The 17,670-nt window shown below is 47.6% G+C and overlaps 1 protein-coding gene across 6 annotated transcripts in view; it reads left to right on the top strand.

The window, feature by feature from the left end:
• The window catches only part of SBF2 (SET binding factor 2), a 399,474-nt gene extending 382,133 nt beyond the window's left edge, over nt 1-17,341 (top strand). For 5 of the 6 annotated variants that reach the window (XM_080640374.1, XM_080640375.1, XM_080640373.1 and 2 more), the window contains 8 exons: nt 2,718-2,844; nt 5,471-5,598; nt 6,758-6,991; nt 8,876-8,980; nt 10,403-10,593; nt 11,255-11,342; nt 14,554-14,685; nt 15,699-17,338. In XM_080640374.1, coding sequence (XP_080496500.1) covers nt 2,718-2,844; nt 5,471-5,598; nt 6,758-6,991; nt 8,876-8,980; nt 10,403-10,593; nt 11,255-11,342; nt 14,554-14,685; nt 15,699-15,797 — 1,104 coding nt within the window. In that variant the 3' untranslated portion in view covers nt 15,798-17,338. Of the gene's footprint in view, nt 1-2,717; nt 2,845-5,470; nt 5,599-6,757; nt 6,992-8,875; nt 8,981-10,402; nt 10,594-11,254; nt 11,343-14,553; nt 14,686-15,698 lie in introns of all 6 variants that reach the window. The other variant, XM_080640377.1, reaches the window with a different exon arrangement.
• Nucleotides 17,342-17,670: the final 329 nt, after the last annotated feature.

The following is a 17,670-nucleotide window of genomic DNA, read 5'->3' as shown; positions in this document are numbered from 1 at the left end:
TGAAGAATGCAGAGGTGAGCTTGCTGGGGGGTTGGAGAGTGTCACGAGGTCATCAGTCTACCCTCTGCCAACAAAAGATGGTTCCACAGAGTCTGCACGAAGCCTCCTGAAGTATGCTGGGGCCCGGGGACTGGTCCAGGCTCAGCCTCGCTCCCTCCCTCCCATGGCATTCCCTTATCTTTATGGCTGTGTCCAGTGATCTCACTGCCTATCTACTGATGAAAATGTAGGGTTAAAAGGCATGAGCTCCTCTGCCTTCCTTTGGCACTTGAATATATCTTTCTATTTTATCTATTCCTCTGTCCCTTCTCATTTCCAAGACTGTTCCTATTTCTGGGCCCTTCGCCTTGTTCATTCTTGTTTTCCCAGGGCCTCGTTCTCTTAGTTACCATTTCTTTCTATATGATTTGTTCTCTCTGAATGGCTCCTTCTACATTGCCTTCAGGCAGGCACACATTTCTTTTGTCCAGAAAACCTCCCTTGTTATCTCCCTGAATGACCTTCTCTCCTCATTCCTTTCACCACCAAACTTATGTAAGTACAACTTTTATTGTTACATTACATACTAATTCACCACACGTGCCTGGAAAATAAGAACCATAACTCATGTTCATTTCTATGTGTCAAGTTCAGCCGTGGACAAACTACAGCCCGCGGGCCGGATCCGGCCCGTTCGGCTGTTCTATCTGGCCCGCTGAGCCGAAAGAGCGGAGGGTTCTCTTGCTCTCGCCTCCGCTCCTTTACTTTGAATTGATATTAGTTCACACAAACACTCCATCCATGCTTTTGTTCCGGCCCTCCGGTCCAGTTTAAGAACCCATTGTGGCCCTCGAGTCAAAAAGTTTGCCCACCCCTGGTCAAGTGCCTTGCACAGTGTAAGGTAGTGAATGGGGCACAGATCTTGAAGCCGAACAAGGCAGAGTTCACATTTGGGCTCACTTGTTCCTGCTGAATGATGTTGGATAAACTGCTTAATCTTGCTCATCCTCAGCCTATATTTAGAGGCACTGAATAGACATTTTCCCAAAGAAGACATACAAATGGCCACTAGGTACATGAAAAAGTTCTCAACGTCACTAATCATAAGGAAAATGCAAATCAAAACCACAATGAAATATCATGCCATACCTGTTAGGATGGCTATTATCAAAATGACAAGAGGTAAAAATTGTTAGTGAGGATGCAGAGAAAAGGGAACCCGTGTTTGCTGTTAGTGGGAATGTAAATTGGTACGGCCACTGTGGAAACAGTATGGAGGTTTCTCAAAAAAACTGAAAATAAAACTACCATATGACACAGCAGTCCCACTTCTGGATATATATTTGAGGGAATGCCATCACAATCTCAAAGAGATATTGGCACTCCCCTGTTCACTGTGGCATTTTTCACAATAGCCAAGACATGGAGACAACCTGTGCCCACCTGCAGGTGAATGGATAAAGAAATATTATTCAGCCATGAGGAAATCAGGAAATTTTTTCATTTGCAACAACTTGAGTGCGTTATGCTAAATGAAATAAGTCATAGAAAGATGAACACTGTATGAATTTACTTGGATGTAGAATCTGAAAAAGCCAAACTCATAGAAACAGGGCAGAATGGTAGTTGCCAGGGTCTGGGGAGTGAGGGACAAGGGATGTGGGTCAAGGGGTAAACACTTAAAATTATAAGAAGTTCTGGGGACCCAATGCACAGCATGGTGATTGACCATACTAATAAAAGGGTAGTATGCTAATTAGGGCAGACGTTCATCTGGACAAAGCCACAGCGCTGCGAGGCCCGGGGCTCTGGCCTCAGAGCCGCCGCAGCCGGTAGTGGCAGCAGCAGCGGGATGATGGGGGCGGTGTCTTCCCCTGATCAGATGTGAACACAGGCCCAGTGCACAAATTTTCATGCACCCAGCCTCTAGTCCTATATAATAAAAGCCTAATATGCTAAGTGTCTGGTCATCTGGTCGGCTGTTCAACCAAACTAATGATATGCTAAGGCCACTCCACTGCTTGCTATGATGTACACTGACCACCAGGGGCAGACGCTCTGACTGGTAGGTTAGCTTGCTGCTGGGGTCTGGCCGATTGGGATTGAGCAAGACAGGCCAGACATGCCCTGGAGCCCTCTCGCGGTCCCTCCCCAGCTGACCGACCTCCCACGTTCCTCCCTGGCCCCAATTGTGCACTGATGGGGTAACCTCAGCCTGGCCTGCACCCTCTCCGGGACCCCTCGGGGCATGTCGGAGAGCCAGTTTCAGCCCAATCCCGCAGGCCAGGCCAAAGCCCACTTGTGCATGAATTCGTGCACCAGGCCTCTAGTAGGTAATAATACAATACTTAAAAGTTGCTAACTATAACCCTACTGTGGTAATCATTTCACAAGAGACATGCATATCAAATTATCACATGTACACCTTAAACTTACACAGTGTTGTATGTCTCAGTAAAGTCAGAAAAACAATGCTGATCCTGCAGTGTTGTTATGCAGATTAAGTGAGATTATGTTAGCAGTGTGGAGAGTAAGTGAGATTGTTATAACAAACCCTCGCAAGGCGTCTGGCACATGCAAGGTGCGGTAAGGCTGGTTCCCTCCCACCCTCACTCATGGCAGGGGTGCGGATAAGTGGCCACACAGTGTCCTGCACACCTCAGTCAGCGCTCAGAGGCATGTCCTCCACATTTTGTCTGGTTTGATTCTTACTCTTTTCTTTGCCTTGTGTGTTTCAGGTTCACAACCAGTATCCAACCGAGTTTGAATTCAACCTCTATTACTTAAAGTTCTTGGCTTTCCACTACGTATCTAATCGCTTTAAAACATTTCTCCTGGACTCAGACTATGAAAGATTAGAGCACGGTATGTGTTTGCATGCTCTTGTTTTATCTTTTTTGTTACTTTTGTGTGTTTTTTATTTAACTAACATAACTGCCTCAGGTATGGCAAGGCCATTGTAGGGTTTCGGCCTGAACTAGGGAAGCAGAGTGGATGTGAACACAGGCCCAGATTCTGAGATGATGTGTGTGTTAGCCCTAAGGCCCTGCAAGTGGTCATCCCTGAAGCACCTCTGAAAAGAAATCTGCTTACTACTTTAGTATCTCAAAGTGGAATCCTGTTTGAGGAGAAACATTTGACTGTTTTTCCACCCCTGGCACACTCTGGTGGGAAAGGCACTGCCCTTGGAGGCATTTGAGTAGCAGTAAATGCCGTGGGCTCAGCCTAGCTGGTCTGGCTTAGTGGATAGAGTGTCAGTCTGTGGACTGAAGGGTCCCGGGTTCGATTCCGGTCAAGGGCACATGCTTGGGTTGCAGGGTGGATCCCCAATGGGGGGCAGGAGGCAGCCAGTCAATGATTCTCTCTCATCACTGATGTTTCTCTCTCTCATCATTGATGTTTCTCTATCTCTCTCTCCCTCTCCCTTCCTCTCTGAAAGCAATAAAAATATCTTTTTTTAAAAATGCCATGGGCTCTGGCGGAAACAGACCTGGGTTACATTCCAGCACCAACTGAGTTCTTTGGATGAGTTAAGTACTTCTCTGAGTTTCTTCCTTTTCCTCATCAAAATGGCCCTTTGAGCCATGATTAGCACAGTAGGAAATATTTGTAAATTTCTTAGCACAATTGCTAGCACGTAGTAAGCACTCAATAAATTTTAGGTATACCATCATTATTTGTTATTATAATTTTTCACAGTAGTAATAGTTGTAAAGAGTAAATGCTGAAACTTAGTCGGCCCTTGTGAAAATATTTTCCAGGGGGATTTTACATTCTTTTGTTGTTGTAGGGAGAGGGAAGAGGAGAATACACATGACTGAGAAGACAGGCAAATTTTTAAAAAATCAGCAATTTTCAGAATATTCTATGTACCTGTATATTCATAACAAGGACTCTTTTAGTGGCTGAAATATTTACTGATGTTCTCAATTTAAAATATGAAATCAGGAAATATTGCTTTCCGATGCATGCTATTAAAATCGTCTAATAACCCTGGCCGATAGAGGACATTTTTAAATTTTTTAAAACCATATACACACACGTTCAGTTGGTTGGAGCCTCATCCCATCCAGCAGTCAGGGCACATACCCAGGTTGGGGTGCATATGGGAGGCAACTGATTGATGTTTCTCTCTCACATTGCTGTTTCTCTCTCTCCTCCTCCCTTCTTCTCTGTCTAAAATCAATAAAAAGATATCCTTGAGGAAGGATTAGAGAAATTGTCTAGTAAGATACTTCTTACTTTTGGTAAGGGAGACAACACTGGTGAGACCATTCCCACCCTGTTAGTACTTCCAGACCTTTGTTGACTCATAGAATTGCCATCCCACACATCTTAATCAGAAACCTTAGTTTCTTAAGCACCCATGTGTTGAGAAGGCATTAAATAGAGCTGGTTACATTGGACGCTGGAAGTACTTGGAGAACTTTTAAAATAACTAATCTCTGGGGCCCATCCTCAGAGATTAAAGCCCTTGGTGTTATTAACATGTGGCCAACGTTGAGAACTACTGTACTGGGCTCTGCGGTTCAAAGATAGAGAAGAAAACATTAATTAGTCTTGGGGGCCTCATGGGATTTTGTGCAGCCTTGGACTTAAGACATTCTTTTATGATAAACTGGTAAAATGCTTATTGATTTTTGACCGAGTCATTTCATTCAAAGCAAGACAGCATTACTAAGAGAGGCACCCGTCCTGGCCTTTTAAAAAAAAAATACCTCCTGCCTCACCCCAACACATAGTCCTCTCAAAAACAAAGTGGGGCCCGGCTGGCGTGGCTCAGTGGCTGAGTATCAACCTATGAACCAGAAGGTCACGGTTCAATTCCCGGTCAGGGCACATGCCTGGGTTTTGGGCTCGATCCCCAGTAGGGGGCATGCAGGAGGCAGCCAATCAGTGATTCTCTTTCATGATTGATGTTTCTGTCTCTCCTCTCCCTTCCTCTTTGAAATCAATAAAAATATATTTTTAAAAAATAGAAAATAAAACTAAGTGGGGTCATGTAAGTAAGAGACTGACTTGTTAAAGGTACAAAAATAATGTCAGAAAATCCCTGAAAGGCCCCCCCTAAATTCAGCTTTTGTTTTTAAGTCACCTAAAAAGAAACATAAAATTATGTTTTTAACTGAGTTTCATCAAATCAACTCTAAGTCCTTCCATTTTCTCTGGAAGAATGTGTAGAATGTTTCCTGGCTAGCCTCTGGGGTTTCGGTGTAGGTGTAGAATGTAGAATGTAGATTGGAAGAGAGTCGTGATGTCCTGGAAATGCTGGAAACCTTGTCAGCTGCTTCCCTTCCATTTGGATCTGTGTCCATGTGACTGTGAAGTTCATTCCTATCTTAGCTTTGCAGTTCTTTCCTAAGGGTTCTGCACGTACATTGCTGTTTGTGGAGCCATAAGAAATATCCCAGTTTTCATCTGCAACACACATCATGCTTTTAGGCAAACTGTTGATTTATTTGAGTTTTGTTGAATGTCTTTGGACCTACAGGAACTTTATTTGATGATAAAGGAGATAAGCATGCCAAAAAAGGAATTTGTATTTGGGATTGTGTTGACAGAATGCACAAGAGGAGTCCCATTTTCTTTAATTATTTATATTCACCAGTGGAAGTTGAGGTAAAAAGCATTTATGTTTCATTTTCTGAATATTTCATGTCAAAGTTTTCCTTACTTTGAGTGTACACAGCCGTTCAGGCTTTTTATAAATGTTTGATTAGGTTTCATACCAGAAGCTATTCAAAAGTTTGATAGACTATGGGTTAGGGTTATGGTGGAATGGAGACTGTTCACCAGAGTCTTGACCACACAAAAATTGGGACCTGGCCTCCAAAACCCAGGGATAACTTCAGGAATATCAAAGCAAGTCAGCTTTCCCCAGGAAGAAAGAACAAACAAAACTGGAAACCTCAACAGGTCTAAACTGAAAAATCTAAAATACTTTGGGGAAGAGTTCTCTAAGTCTATCTGTGCCAAAGTCGTGGGGAACCCTGTGGGAAGCAGGGGTGTTTGGCGCCGGTCCAGGAAGGCTGATTCCCAGGGCAGCCATGCTCTGCCATGTACACCTCTGTGAACGAGGCTCTGGGATGGGACAGGCTGGTTTGATGAGCAGTAGCACCTCACTGAGGGGCAAGAAGGCCCCTGCCCGGGCCCCGTGCATTAGGACCCCAGCTCGCCTTTCTCCAGCTGTCCTTCCTCATGGGTTGAGGGGTATGAGAAACCAAGCGTACATGCTTAGATGCCCCTCCTTCATCTAAACCATCCTGTGGTGCCTCAAAATTTCTTACCCAAATTCCAGCCCACTTCTCCAAGTCTGTCTCCCAAACCAGTGCATGTGGCACTAGGCCCAAAGGGCAGCTATGACGTAGCTTTTTGGCAGGAAGTGGACAGATTTTAGCTGCTGGGCTGGGGTATACACACACGTTCATATAAGGCCCTCAGACTATAGGAGAGAGATGGGTGGGAGGAGCAGGGGGTCAGGCCAAGGACTAGGGCGGGACCAGCTCCTCATGGCCACATACTTTCTGGTATAGAATTCTAAGAGCCCCAGATTTGATCCTGGCCTTCCAGGTCATTACGGAGTTATATTTGCCAAAGTAGGAGGATAGAATATATTTTATTTAATCATTTATTTTGATGTGTACATTTAAACACTTAGACATGTGATATTTGAACCTCTATTCATACTCTTGCCTCAGACCCTGCAAATTCTAGGGGCTGGCCTACAAGTAAGCCTGGGGTCAAGATGAAACTATATTTCACAAATCTCTTTAAACAGGCCCTGAAGCCCAACGTAAATGTCTCCAGCCTCAAGAAGTGGGATTACTACATCGAGGAGACCCTCTCCACGGGGCCGTCATATGACTGGATGATGCTGACCCCCAAGCAGTTCCCCACTGAGGATGGTGAACTGGCTGGTGGTGCTGGGCCCCGGAGCCAGAGGAGGACAGTGTGGCCGTGCTATGACGACGTCGGCTGCACGCAGCCCGACGCTCTAACCAGCCTCTTCAGTGTAAGTCAGCAGTGTGCAGACACACGGGGGGGCGGGCTCCGCGGAGGCTCTGACCAGCCTCCTCAGTGTAAGTCAGCAGTGTGCAGACACACGGGGCGGGGGGTGGGGGGCTCCGCGGAGGCTCTGAGCAGCCTCCTCAGTGTAAGTCAGCAGTGTGCAGACACACGGGGCGGGGGGTGGGGGGCTCCGCGGAGGCTCTGAGCAGCCTCCTCAGTGTAAGTCAGCAGTGTGCAGACACACGGGGCGGGGGGTGGGGGGCTCCGCGGAGGCTCTGAGCAGCCTCCTCAGTGTAAGTCAGCAGTGTGCAGACACACGGGGTGGGGGGTGGGGGGCTCCGCGGAGGCTCTGAGCAGCCTCCTCAGTGTAAGTCAGCAGTGTGCAGACACACGGGGGGGCTCCGCGGAGGCTCTGACCAGCCTCCTCAGTGTAAGTCAGCAGTGTGCAGACACACGGGGGGGCTCCGTGGAGGCAAGGAGGCCCGGGAATCCGGCTGGTTAGGACGGACTGGCTCACAGACTTCTGGGCATGGCTCTCCCCACTCTGGTCGAGGTAGCTCCAGGGGGAGGAGGAAACCAAACTTGCTCCCCAGCAGCAGTGGGGGACCAGGCTCAGCTGGGGAAAAGAGTTTCAATAAAAATGAGTTCTCCAGCCCTGGCTGGTTTGGCTCAGTGGATAGAGCGTCAGCCTGTGAACTGAAGGGTTCTGGGTTCAATTCTGGTCAAGGGCACACTCCAGTAGGGGGTGTGCAGGAGTCAGCCCATCACTGATTCTCTCTTATCATTGATGTTTCTCTCTCTCTCTCTCTCTCTCTCTCTCTCTCTCTCCCTTCTCTGAAATCAATAAAAATGTTTTTTTAAATGAGTTTTCCAGCCAGGCCTGTGTTGCTCAGTGGTCGACCTATGAACCAGAGGTCACAGCTCGATTCCTGGTCAGGGCACATGCCTGGGTTTCAGGCTCAATCCCCAGTAGGGGTCGTGCAGGAGGCAGGATTATTCTCTCTCATCATCCATGCTTCTATCTCTCTCCCTCTCTCTTCCTTTCTCTGAAATCAATTTTTAAATTTTTTAAAACCATATACAAAAAGGAGTTTATCCAGGATTTCGAGGAAGCAGTCAAGCAAATGCAGCAGTTTGCAGCTTCCCAGCTGTTTCAGCTGCCCAGGCAGCCTGAGTCAGGCCTGGGTTATGGCTTCTGTGGGTGCTCCGCTTCCTCTGGTCACAAGTGTGGGCAGCTGATGGCCTGGTGGGAGTACTGCCAGTGTCTTCCACAAGGAATATTCTAGAGAGAAACCATCCTGGCATTAGCCACCCTGGTGAGAGCACCAGCCCTGAGGAGAGAGGGGCCAGGCAGCTGCTGAAGAGTCTCAGTCGGAGTCCCGACCAGGAGCGTGCTGGGGAGAGCGCTGGAGAGGTGCTGTGCTGTGCTGACCGCCAGCTCCCCTGGCCGCAGGAAACTCTGCTCCTGAGGAATTTCTTGACTTGTTCTTTCCACATCTGGTTTCAGTCACCAGAGTTGAGGGTCCTCTGTCAAGGACAGACTTCCCATCCACCTCAGCTATTAGGGTTTGGACACTGGCCCAGTGCTTGACCTTTTGCTGTGGCCATCAGATTTCCAGTGGGCTGGCCAGGGTGTCTGGGATACATATTTCTTCTCTGTATTGAAGCAGTTCTGTATAAACCATCCTGATTACAGATCCTCATAAATCACCCTTGCCTCGTGCCTCCCATCAGCTGTAGCTCCACGCTGTTCCTGGCTCGGGAGGCCGAGGCCGTGTTTACCACGGCCGTTAGCTGCCCGTGGCCGCACCACTCATCTGCGCCAGTGCAGAGACGTGGCTTCTATGTAATACTGATCTGTCCAAAAACCCTTTTAATTACTTTGCAGGAAATTGAAAGATTGGAGCATAAATTGAACCAAACCCCCGAGAAGTGGCAGCAGCTGTGGGAAAGGGTAGCCGTGGACCTCAAAGAAGAGCCCAGATCAGACCGTGTGAGTTGGCACAGCCCCCTGAGGAGCTACTGCTGAGCTTTGCGAGGGTGCTAGGTCAGGTGGGGCTGCTGCCAGGTAACCCTGGGGGCTATGGCCAAAGGATATGGGCAGAGGGAGGGGCCGTGCCCTGGAGTTCCAGGGCAGAAAGTTCCAAATCACCGAATACTTCCTGAGTGCCTCACCTCACCACAGTGACATAACACTGATGTTTCAGGGCCGAGTCCCCGGGAAATTACTGGGTTCTCTTCTATCTCAGAGCCTCTGTGGTTTCAGCTGATCTTCTACCACATGAGGGAGGAGGGGAATGCCAAGACCAGGTTTGCTCCAGAGGAATAATAGGGAAAATAAAGTATTTTAAAAAGACAAAAGATGCTGTTTTCTGTTGTTCACACACACACACACACACACACACACACACACACACACGTTTTCTGTTTCTGAATTAAGAAACATTTATCAAAGTACTTTAAAGCCAAATGCTTCGTTTTCTGCTTCTCATGCCCCATTTCCTGTTTCTGATGTAAGAAACTTTTCTCAAGCACGTAATATGGGCAAGGGCCTGTGCTGGGCACCATGCACACAGTGAGGGCGTGGGTCCATCTCAGACATGAGGACAGGCACAGGGATCACACAGCTGCTACTTGGTGCGGCCACCAGGCAAACCCCCGTCAGATTGGCTGCAGGGCAACCCCGGGAAGCTGGGACAGTGTTCTGGAGAGCTCTTTGGGGAGCAGGGAGGTCAGCAGGTCAGAATTCACAGTGGGTTGAGGAGAGAGGAGGGCAGCAGAAAGCCCGAGTGACTTGGAAGGGTCCTCGGGCACTGTCTGTTCCTTTAAATGGCAGGTCAGGAGCTGTTCTCAGGCCATAGGTGGGTGACGCCTAACTTCTTTTCTCAGGAAAAATATAGTTTTTTGTCCTTTTTTTCTGATTATGGAAGTGTGATATATTTATTCTTTTAAATAAGACAATACACAGAAAGTTATAAAATGGAAGATAAAAATCATCCATAATTTATAACGTAGAAATAAAGAACAATGCTGTCAAACTTGTTTTGTTCTAAGTACTCATGTAGAAAGGATTTATTACACATACTATTTTAAAGCCTGCTTTTTTTTTTTTAGTAACATGTGTCACACATGTCCTCCCATTTGTCACTGTATAATAAACCAGAGGCATCGATTTTAATGGCTGTCTAGAATTGCACTGTACGGAAATGTTTTTTAACCAGTCCCCTAATGATAGACATTTAGCTTATTGCCAGTCTTTTACTATTATAAACAACTCCAGGATAAACATTTTTTATGCATATTTTGCTTATTGGTTCCATTTTTTCCCTTGAGATAAATTTTTAGGAAGGAAATTACCAGATGAGTAGCTTAAAGTCTACTAAAGCTTTCCTAGCTCCTGTTCTTTCTGTTTCAGCCCCAGAGACACCCTCCAGGCTCCCCAGGGATTGTGTCCACCAACCTCCCTTCCTATCAGAAGAGGTCCTTGTTGCACCTCCCGGACAGCATGGCGGAGGAGCAGAGCACCAGCGTCTCCCCGTCCAACGGCGTGGACCGCAGAGCCGCCACACTGTACAGCCAGTACACATCCAAGAACGACGAGAATAGGTGACGTGCCAGCCCGGCTGGGCAGGCTGCAGGCTCTCCCTGCCTGCCTCTGCCGCGCCCCGGCCTTTTAACAGGCTTGGCCAGTCAGCACGGCCTTCTGTAGACTGAAAACAGATTTCCTTTGAGTCTTTCTTTGTTTCTGTTTTCAATGTGTTAGATGGTTCTTTGAAGAGGAAAGATGAAAATTACAACTAGAATATGCCAAGAGGTTGTAGTTATCTGGTTGAGTCCCGATTCTTGTTACCTCCTGTCTGCCAGCTCTCCTAAGAGATTCTGTGGTAGTCAGCACTTCTTCAGGGGCAAACAGAAACCCAGTTCCTTCTAGCTCACACAGACAGGAATTGACTCGCATAAACTGGGAGGCTCTGTCCCCTGGCCAGCTCTGCCGGCTCCAGGGATGCGTCAGTCCCAGCATGGCACCCAAGTTGGCCACCAAGAGCGCCAAGCCCCACCAGTTTGGTAATTCCAGCAGAAAGTGGCAGTCTTTCCCCAAAGGTGCAGTAGAAACATTCTAGGGAGAACTCTGATTGGGTTATTTTTTTCTTTTTTGGGGATCACTTGAGGGAAATAGAGATTTAACAAACAAAATCTGCCGACATCCCTTTACAAATTTTTTTTAATGAAAAATCAAAATGAACTGCCCTGTTGTCCTTTTTTCTAGGTCCTTTGAAGGAACACTTTACAAAAGAGGTGCTTTGCTGAAAGGTTGGAAGCCCCGCTGGTTCGTTCTGGATGTAACAAAACACCAGGTAATGCTCACAACCTACAGAAATCCCTCTCGGCTACGCTCTGTGCCCAGCTGCGTGCGCCTGTGTGCAGATGGGGCATCCCTCCTGTACAGATGCTGTCCTGACATCAGCATGTCCCTGCACGAGAGCAGGGGCCTTCCAAGGCAAGCTCCCGAGTGGCTCTGCCTGGCATATGCTGGCGGAGACAGTGACAGCTGGGCCCAGAGCATTAAGAGCAATAGATTCTGCTTTTTAAAAAAAAAAAAAAATTTTAATTTCAGAAAGGAATGGAAAGGGAGGGGGAGATAAAATCATCAATGATGAGAATCACTGATTGGCTGCCCCCCACACCCCATACTGGGGATCCAGCCCGTAGCCCGGGCATGTGTCCTGACCGGGAATTGAACCTGTGATCTGGTCCATAGATCAATTCTCAATCACTGAGCAACACCAGCCAGGCAAATTCTGCTTTTTAATGCTCAGATATCTTCTGCTCGTAAACCCACGCTGGGAGACCCTAAGGTTTTCAGCGTGCTGCGTGTTGTGTGCACACATGGAGCCTGTGAGCACTCCCAGAACACACATTACCTTCGGCCGGCAGCTTAAAGCATCCACGCACAACTGAGGGCACTCATTGATTCGACAAATGGGATTGCACACCTTCCCTGTGCCCGCCATGCACAGGTTCTAAAGAAGGCATGCTTCTTCCTCATAGACGGCAGCAACAGGGGAGGGTCCTGAAACAGGCAGGTGGACAGCCCACCCACACCTGGAACCCACAGCGGGCAAGCGCGAGACCGACCTCACTGACGTGTCGGGAAGTCTGTTGCCTGTTGTTAGGTTCGTAGCTACTGCCGTTGAAGCCCACACATCCTTAGTGTCATAAGCTTGGCTTCAGCGATGCAGGGGAGAGGGACCCCTAGCCAAACCCCCGGCCCCTCTGCACCCTCACTAGTGAGAGTCATGTGGCCTCCTGTGTCCCTGGAGCTGACAGGGCTGCCTGGAGGCCTGGGGCGCATTTTGATTCTCAGTTTGCGCGTCTCTGAAATGGAGCCTGTGGAGAGCGATAAGAACTATTACCCTCAACCCTGTGCTCTGGTTGGACCCGCATCTGGAAACGCCTTCCAGGTGAAGATGTTATGCGGAGATCACCTTTCCCTCCGTTCAAAGGATTCCATGAGGCTATGCAGTCTTTGAGAAGAATGTAGAGAATTTCTTTTCAATTATGCAATCAGGCCTTTTTTAGACTTAACAGGCTCTGAAATCAAGTCTACACTATGTATAAAAGTTCCGTTAAATCACGAAATATAACACAGGAGAATGTCCTAGTCCTGTAATTTACATTACATCAAATTATATTTGTGTTCCTCCCAATCTTTGGGATTGCTTCAGAATGAAAGGTGTACAGGCTTTCCATTTCCCTGCCTACACCAGGCCGGAGGGAGACAGGGAAGTCCAGGCCAGGACGTCGGTGCCCGAGGCTCCGGGCACTCCTGGGAAGTGAGAGCGGGAATCTGACTGTGGGCCAGGGAGGCTTTTCACCAGCCATCTTTCTTTTTCTTTTCTTTTTAAATATTTTTTTATTGTTTAAAATCACCAGCCATCTTTCATTTTAAAAAGTTTTACTCATTCTTTTTCATATTCCAAACGTAATACATGTTTGTTGTATTGAACTCACATACCTCATAAAGATGAGAGAGCCCCCTGGGCCCCCAACTCCCAGAGGTAACTATTAACAATTTGGTATCTATTTCTCTAAATAATTTTATACACCTGTGTGTTGATGTAGATGTATTATATGTAGTTTGAGTTGCTAGGAAGGTTAAATGAGTGTATACAGGACAGTCCTGGTACAAGTACCACTCAATCAAATGTTATGCTACTTATTCTGTTTTTCAAACTTGTTTTATAGCTACATGCTAATTGGAAACTCACTTTTTTATATAATACTAGAGGCCTGGTGCACGAAATTTGTGCACAGGTAGAGTTTCCAGGCCTGGTCTACGATCAGGACTGATCAGGGCCTTCCAGCTGCCAGCTGGGGCCTTCCTTACCCCTGGCTGCCGGCTGCTGGCCAGGGCCTTCCTCGTTCCACACCACCCCTGGTGGTCAGTGCACGTCATAGCGGGCAGTCGAACTCCCAGTCGGTCAAACTCCTGAGGGGACAATTTGCATATTAGCCTTTTATTATATAGGATATTTGAACATATTTTCTGGCCAGTTCATACAGACCTTTATCATTTTTGAAAAGCTGTGTGCTCTTCCATATATTGCTGTCCTGCCCTGTAATTAACCAACACCCCATTGAGAGACAGATACATCTTTTCCGTTTTAGCTGATAAAAACAGTGAAGAAAACCTCTGTACGTGTGTCTTGGCACAGTTGCAAGAGCGTTTCTATAGGATAAGTTGTAGAGGTGGGAAGGGTGTATCAATAAGCACAGACACTTTACATTTTAGTTGATATTGCCAAATTGTTCTCCAAAAATCTCTAGCAAGTTAATATCCCCACTAAGGGTATGTAGTGCTTTACATTCAACTGGATATTATCAGCCATGTTTAACATTTCTTAATGTAGACGCAAGTGAAATCTCAGTGATCCACTTCCTGTTCTTTGGTCAGTGAAGTTGCTCATATTTGCAGGAGTTTGTAGGGCATTTGTGTTTCTTCTGTGACTTGCTTGTTGAGCTCCTTTTACCATTTCTTTACTAGGTTATCTTTTTCTTATCAATTTCTAGGAATTCTGTATTGATTCTAAACATTAACCCCTTTTTATATGTTATGTATAGTTTTTACAGTTGTTAGTTGACATTTAATTCTATTTTTTAATAATGTAATTCACTTATTTGTTTAAATTTCAAAAAAAATGTCTTTTTTTCTTCTCTCTCCTGGCCACCTAGTATTATTTCCTAAAGGCAAACAGTGTTTTTCCTTTCTTGTCTATTCTTTTTTATTTATATACTTTGTGTTGAAAGTATTACATATGTCCCCTTTTCTCCCCCGTCTAGCCTGCTCCCGCCCCCCTATTGTCTGAGTCCATGGGTTATGCATATATGCACACAAGTTCTTTGGTTGATCTCTTCCTACCCCCACCCCTGCCTTCCCTCTGCGCTTTCTTTGTCTATTCGTCTCAGCATAGTTCAGATAGATACAGAGGGAAGTGTTCAGTTTGAAGAGCCAGGCCATTTTCTCTCTGTGTGTCCCTTACATCAGTCTGCATCCTTTGGTTCCAGCTGAGATACTATGACTCGGGTGAGGACACCAGCTGTAAGGGCCACATTGATCTGGCTGAAGTGGAAATGGTCGTCCCTGCGGGCCCCAGCATGGGGGCCCCCAAGCACACAAGTGACAAGGCTTTCTTTGATGTAAGTTGATCTTGCTTGTCTTTTTCGGGCTCTACACAAGATCCTTATCTCCATCTCCTCCAAGAATTGTGGAGCCTCGGAGCAATGGGTGGTGACAGTGCATGGGTCATAGACCCCCTGGCCATGGGAATCGCTACAGAACTTGAACTCGGCACTCTGTCCCCACCCTGACCTCCTCCGGCTATCCATATGTCTCAGAAGCTGCACGCTCCTTTGCACAAAGGACTCCTTCAAAAGGTGTCCAGTCACACCTGAAAGCAAATGAACTCCCTGTTAAATGTTGTTGTTTCACTCACCACCTCCTGTCAGGTACAGGCGCTACCTCATTCATTCCCAGTATTTCATGCTTGACCGTCCACAAAAACTGTCCTGGTCACATGGTGACTGTCTACCCGGACATCTTCAGCAGCTATTAGGTGGGCCTTGGGCATTTTATGGGCCACGTGATACAGGGCTTCTCTAGTCCCCAGAGCCAAGCAGGGCTTCATAAAGGGCAGAGGTCACACTCCGGGGCCTGGCTCAGGCTGTGAGGCTGCAAACCTAACTCTGGGTTTCCAGTGTGGCCCCAGTTGGAGACTGGAGACCAGAGAAGGGTGTGGAAGTGGACACAAAAGCCACCTTGATCTCCGTGTGGGTGAGTCTCGGCTTCCCCGAGGAGCACAGGGCGCTACTCAGCACCTCACTGCGCTGCTGCAGGGCCTGGGACCCGCCAGAGGCTCCGCCGTCCAGCCCTCTCCTCAGTCAGGGAGAATGCCATAAGGTGGTCCTCGTGTGTCTCCTTTTTTTGCCAGCACCTTCTGGCAGATGTTCATCTGCCAGGGGATGTTCATCGTGACTCTGGGGATAGAAAGGTAAAGTGAACATAAAGGCACTGACAGTATGGCAGTGAAGGGAGAGAGACTCAGCAGTTCTGGGCAGTGCAGGAACATGCGGTCACAGGATGGCCTTGTGTACTTGCCCAAAGCCTTAGAACAGCCTGCCCTCCATCTCATTCTCTTCCTTTGGTTTTGTAGCTCAAGACCAGCAAACGTGTGTACAACTTCTGTGCCCAGGATGGACAGAGTGCCCAACAGTGGATGGACCGGATCCAGAACTGCATCTCTGACGCCTGATGCCCACCCAAGTGGGAGAGAGAGGAGAGGCTCATGCTCCGAATCGGGAAAGGGCACGAGTCCTCGAGGAGCTGACAGCTGCCTGTTCGGCTCTGTGAGTCAGCCGGGGCCTGAGGCTCTCCTGGCCAGTCTCGCCCAGCCCCCTCCTTCAGCATTGCTCTGTCTACTTGACCTGAGAGGATGGGTCACCCAGGTCTAGTCAAGAGCCCCCGGACTCCGTGCCTTGCACTAGATTGTTCTAACAGGGTCTGAGTGGTCAGGGTCAGAAGATGCTTCCTGAGCCAACTGGTACCCATCCCCTAGGCCAATGGTGCATCTACCTGGGTCCTTTTGTTCTTGGAGAGCTTTCTGACAAGCAAACATCAAAATCCTCCAAGAGTGTTACATTCTGCACAGAGTAAGTTTCCCATCAGCGGCTCCTACTCTTAGCACCTGACCTTAGAGATGCTCAGCCATCTGGTGCTGCAGAAGGTCCTTCCATGACCTCTGCCCTGCCGCCGGGCTCCGCGGCAAGAACATCGGTGCTCAGTGGGGGCAGAGTGAGGGCACACGGAGTGTCCTGATGGACAGATGGTCAGGGGATGATGCAGCAATGACCACGCCAACACAGGAAAGTACTGCTTCCAAACACTGGGTTCGCTGGGCCGCAGATGCCCGAGGACCTTGTGCTCCTGCGTGTCTGCTCCCTGACAGCTTCCTTCACAACATGACCTGCAGGAAGCTGAATGCACTCACTGCAAAGCAAGCACTTGCACTGACCTCCCGACGAAGCGGAGACGGTGGAAGAGAGCCAGCTGCTCATGACCTCGCAACACCTGTGCTGAGGGCTTATCCACAGCCCACGCGCACGATTGGAAACCCAAACGGCACTTCAGCACGTGGGCCGTAGGCACCGCTTTCAGATTGCCCTTCCTTTTGATAACCTTGTGTTTGTCCAGCTTAGGATCTGAGGAGGCTGTTCTCGGGGACAGAGCAGCTCCTCTGAGGCCCCTGTGGCCAGGGAGGCAGGGAGCTAGAGCAGGACATTGTTTTGAACTGTTAATATGTTAAATACCAAACTAATATTTCAAAAATATGTATATATGATTGCTATATCCTTGTTCTTCAGTTAGTCTGCTTATAATTTAATATAAAATTAAATAAGATTTCCTTAATGAAATGGTTTCCTTTTTACAAACTTAAAAACCACTTTGTCTTTATAGGTTAAAAATAAATCAGATTTTCCAAGTTAAAATGATCTACACACTAGGAAATAGAACTGTGACATAAGAAATTGAGGGAATAATAAGAATGAAGGATTTTTCTATCATTTTCATTTTATAAATTGCCACCTGTGAAAATGGTTTTTGCACATTCTTTGTATTTTTCTTTGTATATGAAATAAATTTTTGTACTATGTAAAATACGGAGCCCATTGTACCCTCAGCTGTCTGAGACTACACCCAGTGCTTCTTTTGTAACTGGATTCTTTTAACTTTCATAAAGGCGTTCCCTGCCTTACACTCACTAACCACCTGGAATTAAAGTTATTTCTTAAGAAAGAGCATCCCTCGTTTTCTGTGAGATGAAGCCATTCTGCAGTGCATGGCGCCCACGGGACAGCGCTCAGGACTCACGTGGGACTAGAGGTTCACAGGGAAACAGCAGGACCATTTCAGACCTCAGGCTGCTACGTCATCACTGCCCTTTGCACGGCACGGAGCCTCGGGCACGGAGCCTCGGGCACGGGACAGCAGGCATGAGCTTCAGGTTCTAGACACAGGGCTGCAGAGTCCAGGTGAGAGGCCTGGCCGTGATGAGCTGCGAGGGATTGGTAAGTACATCACCGCTTTGGGGTCACAGTTCCATCCTCACAGTGGCAATTTGTGAGGAT

This window comes from Plecotus auritus (assembly GCF_963455305.1).
Source record: "Plecotus auritus genome assembly, chromosome: 9".
Lineage (NCBI taxonomy): Eukaryota > Metazoa > Chordata > Mammalia > Chiroptera > Vespertilionidae > Plecotus > Plecotus auritus.
The sequence above is the reverse complement of the archived record's forward strand: the minus strand, read 5'-3'. Positions and strand labels throughout refer to the sequence as shown.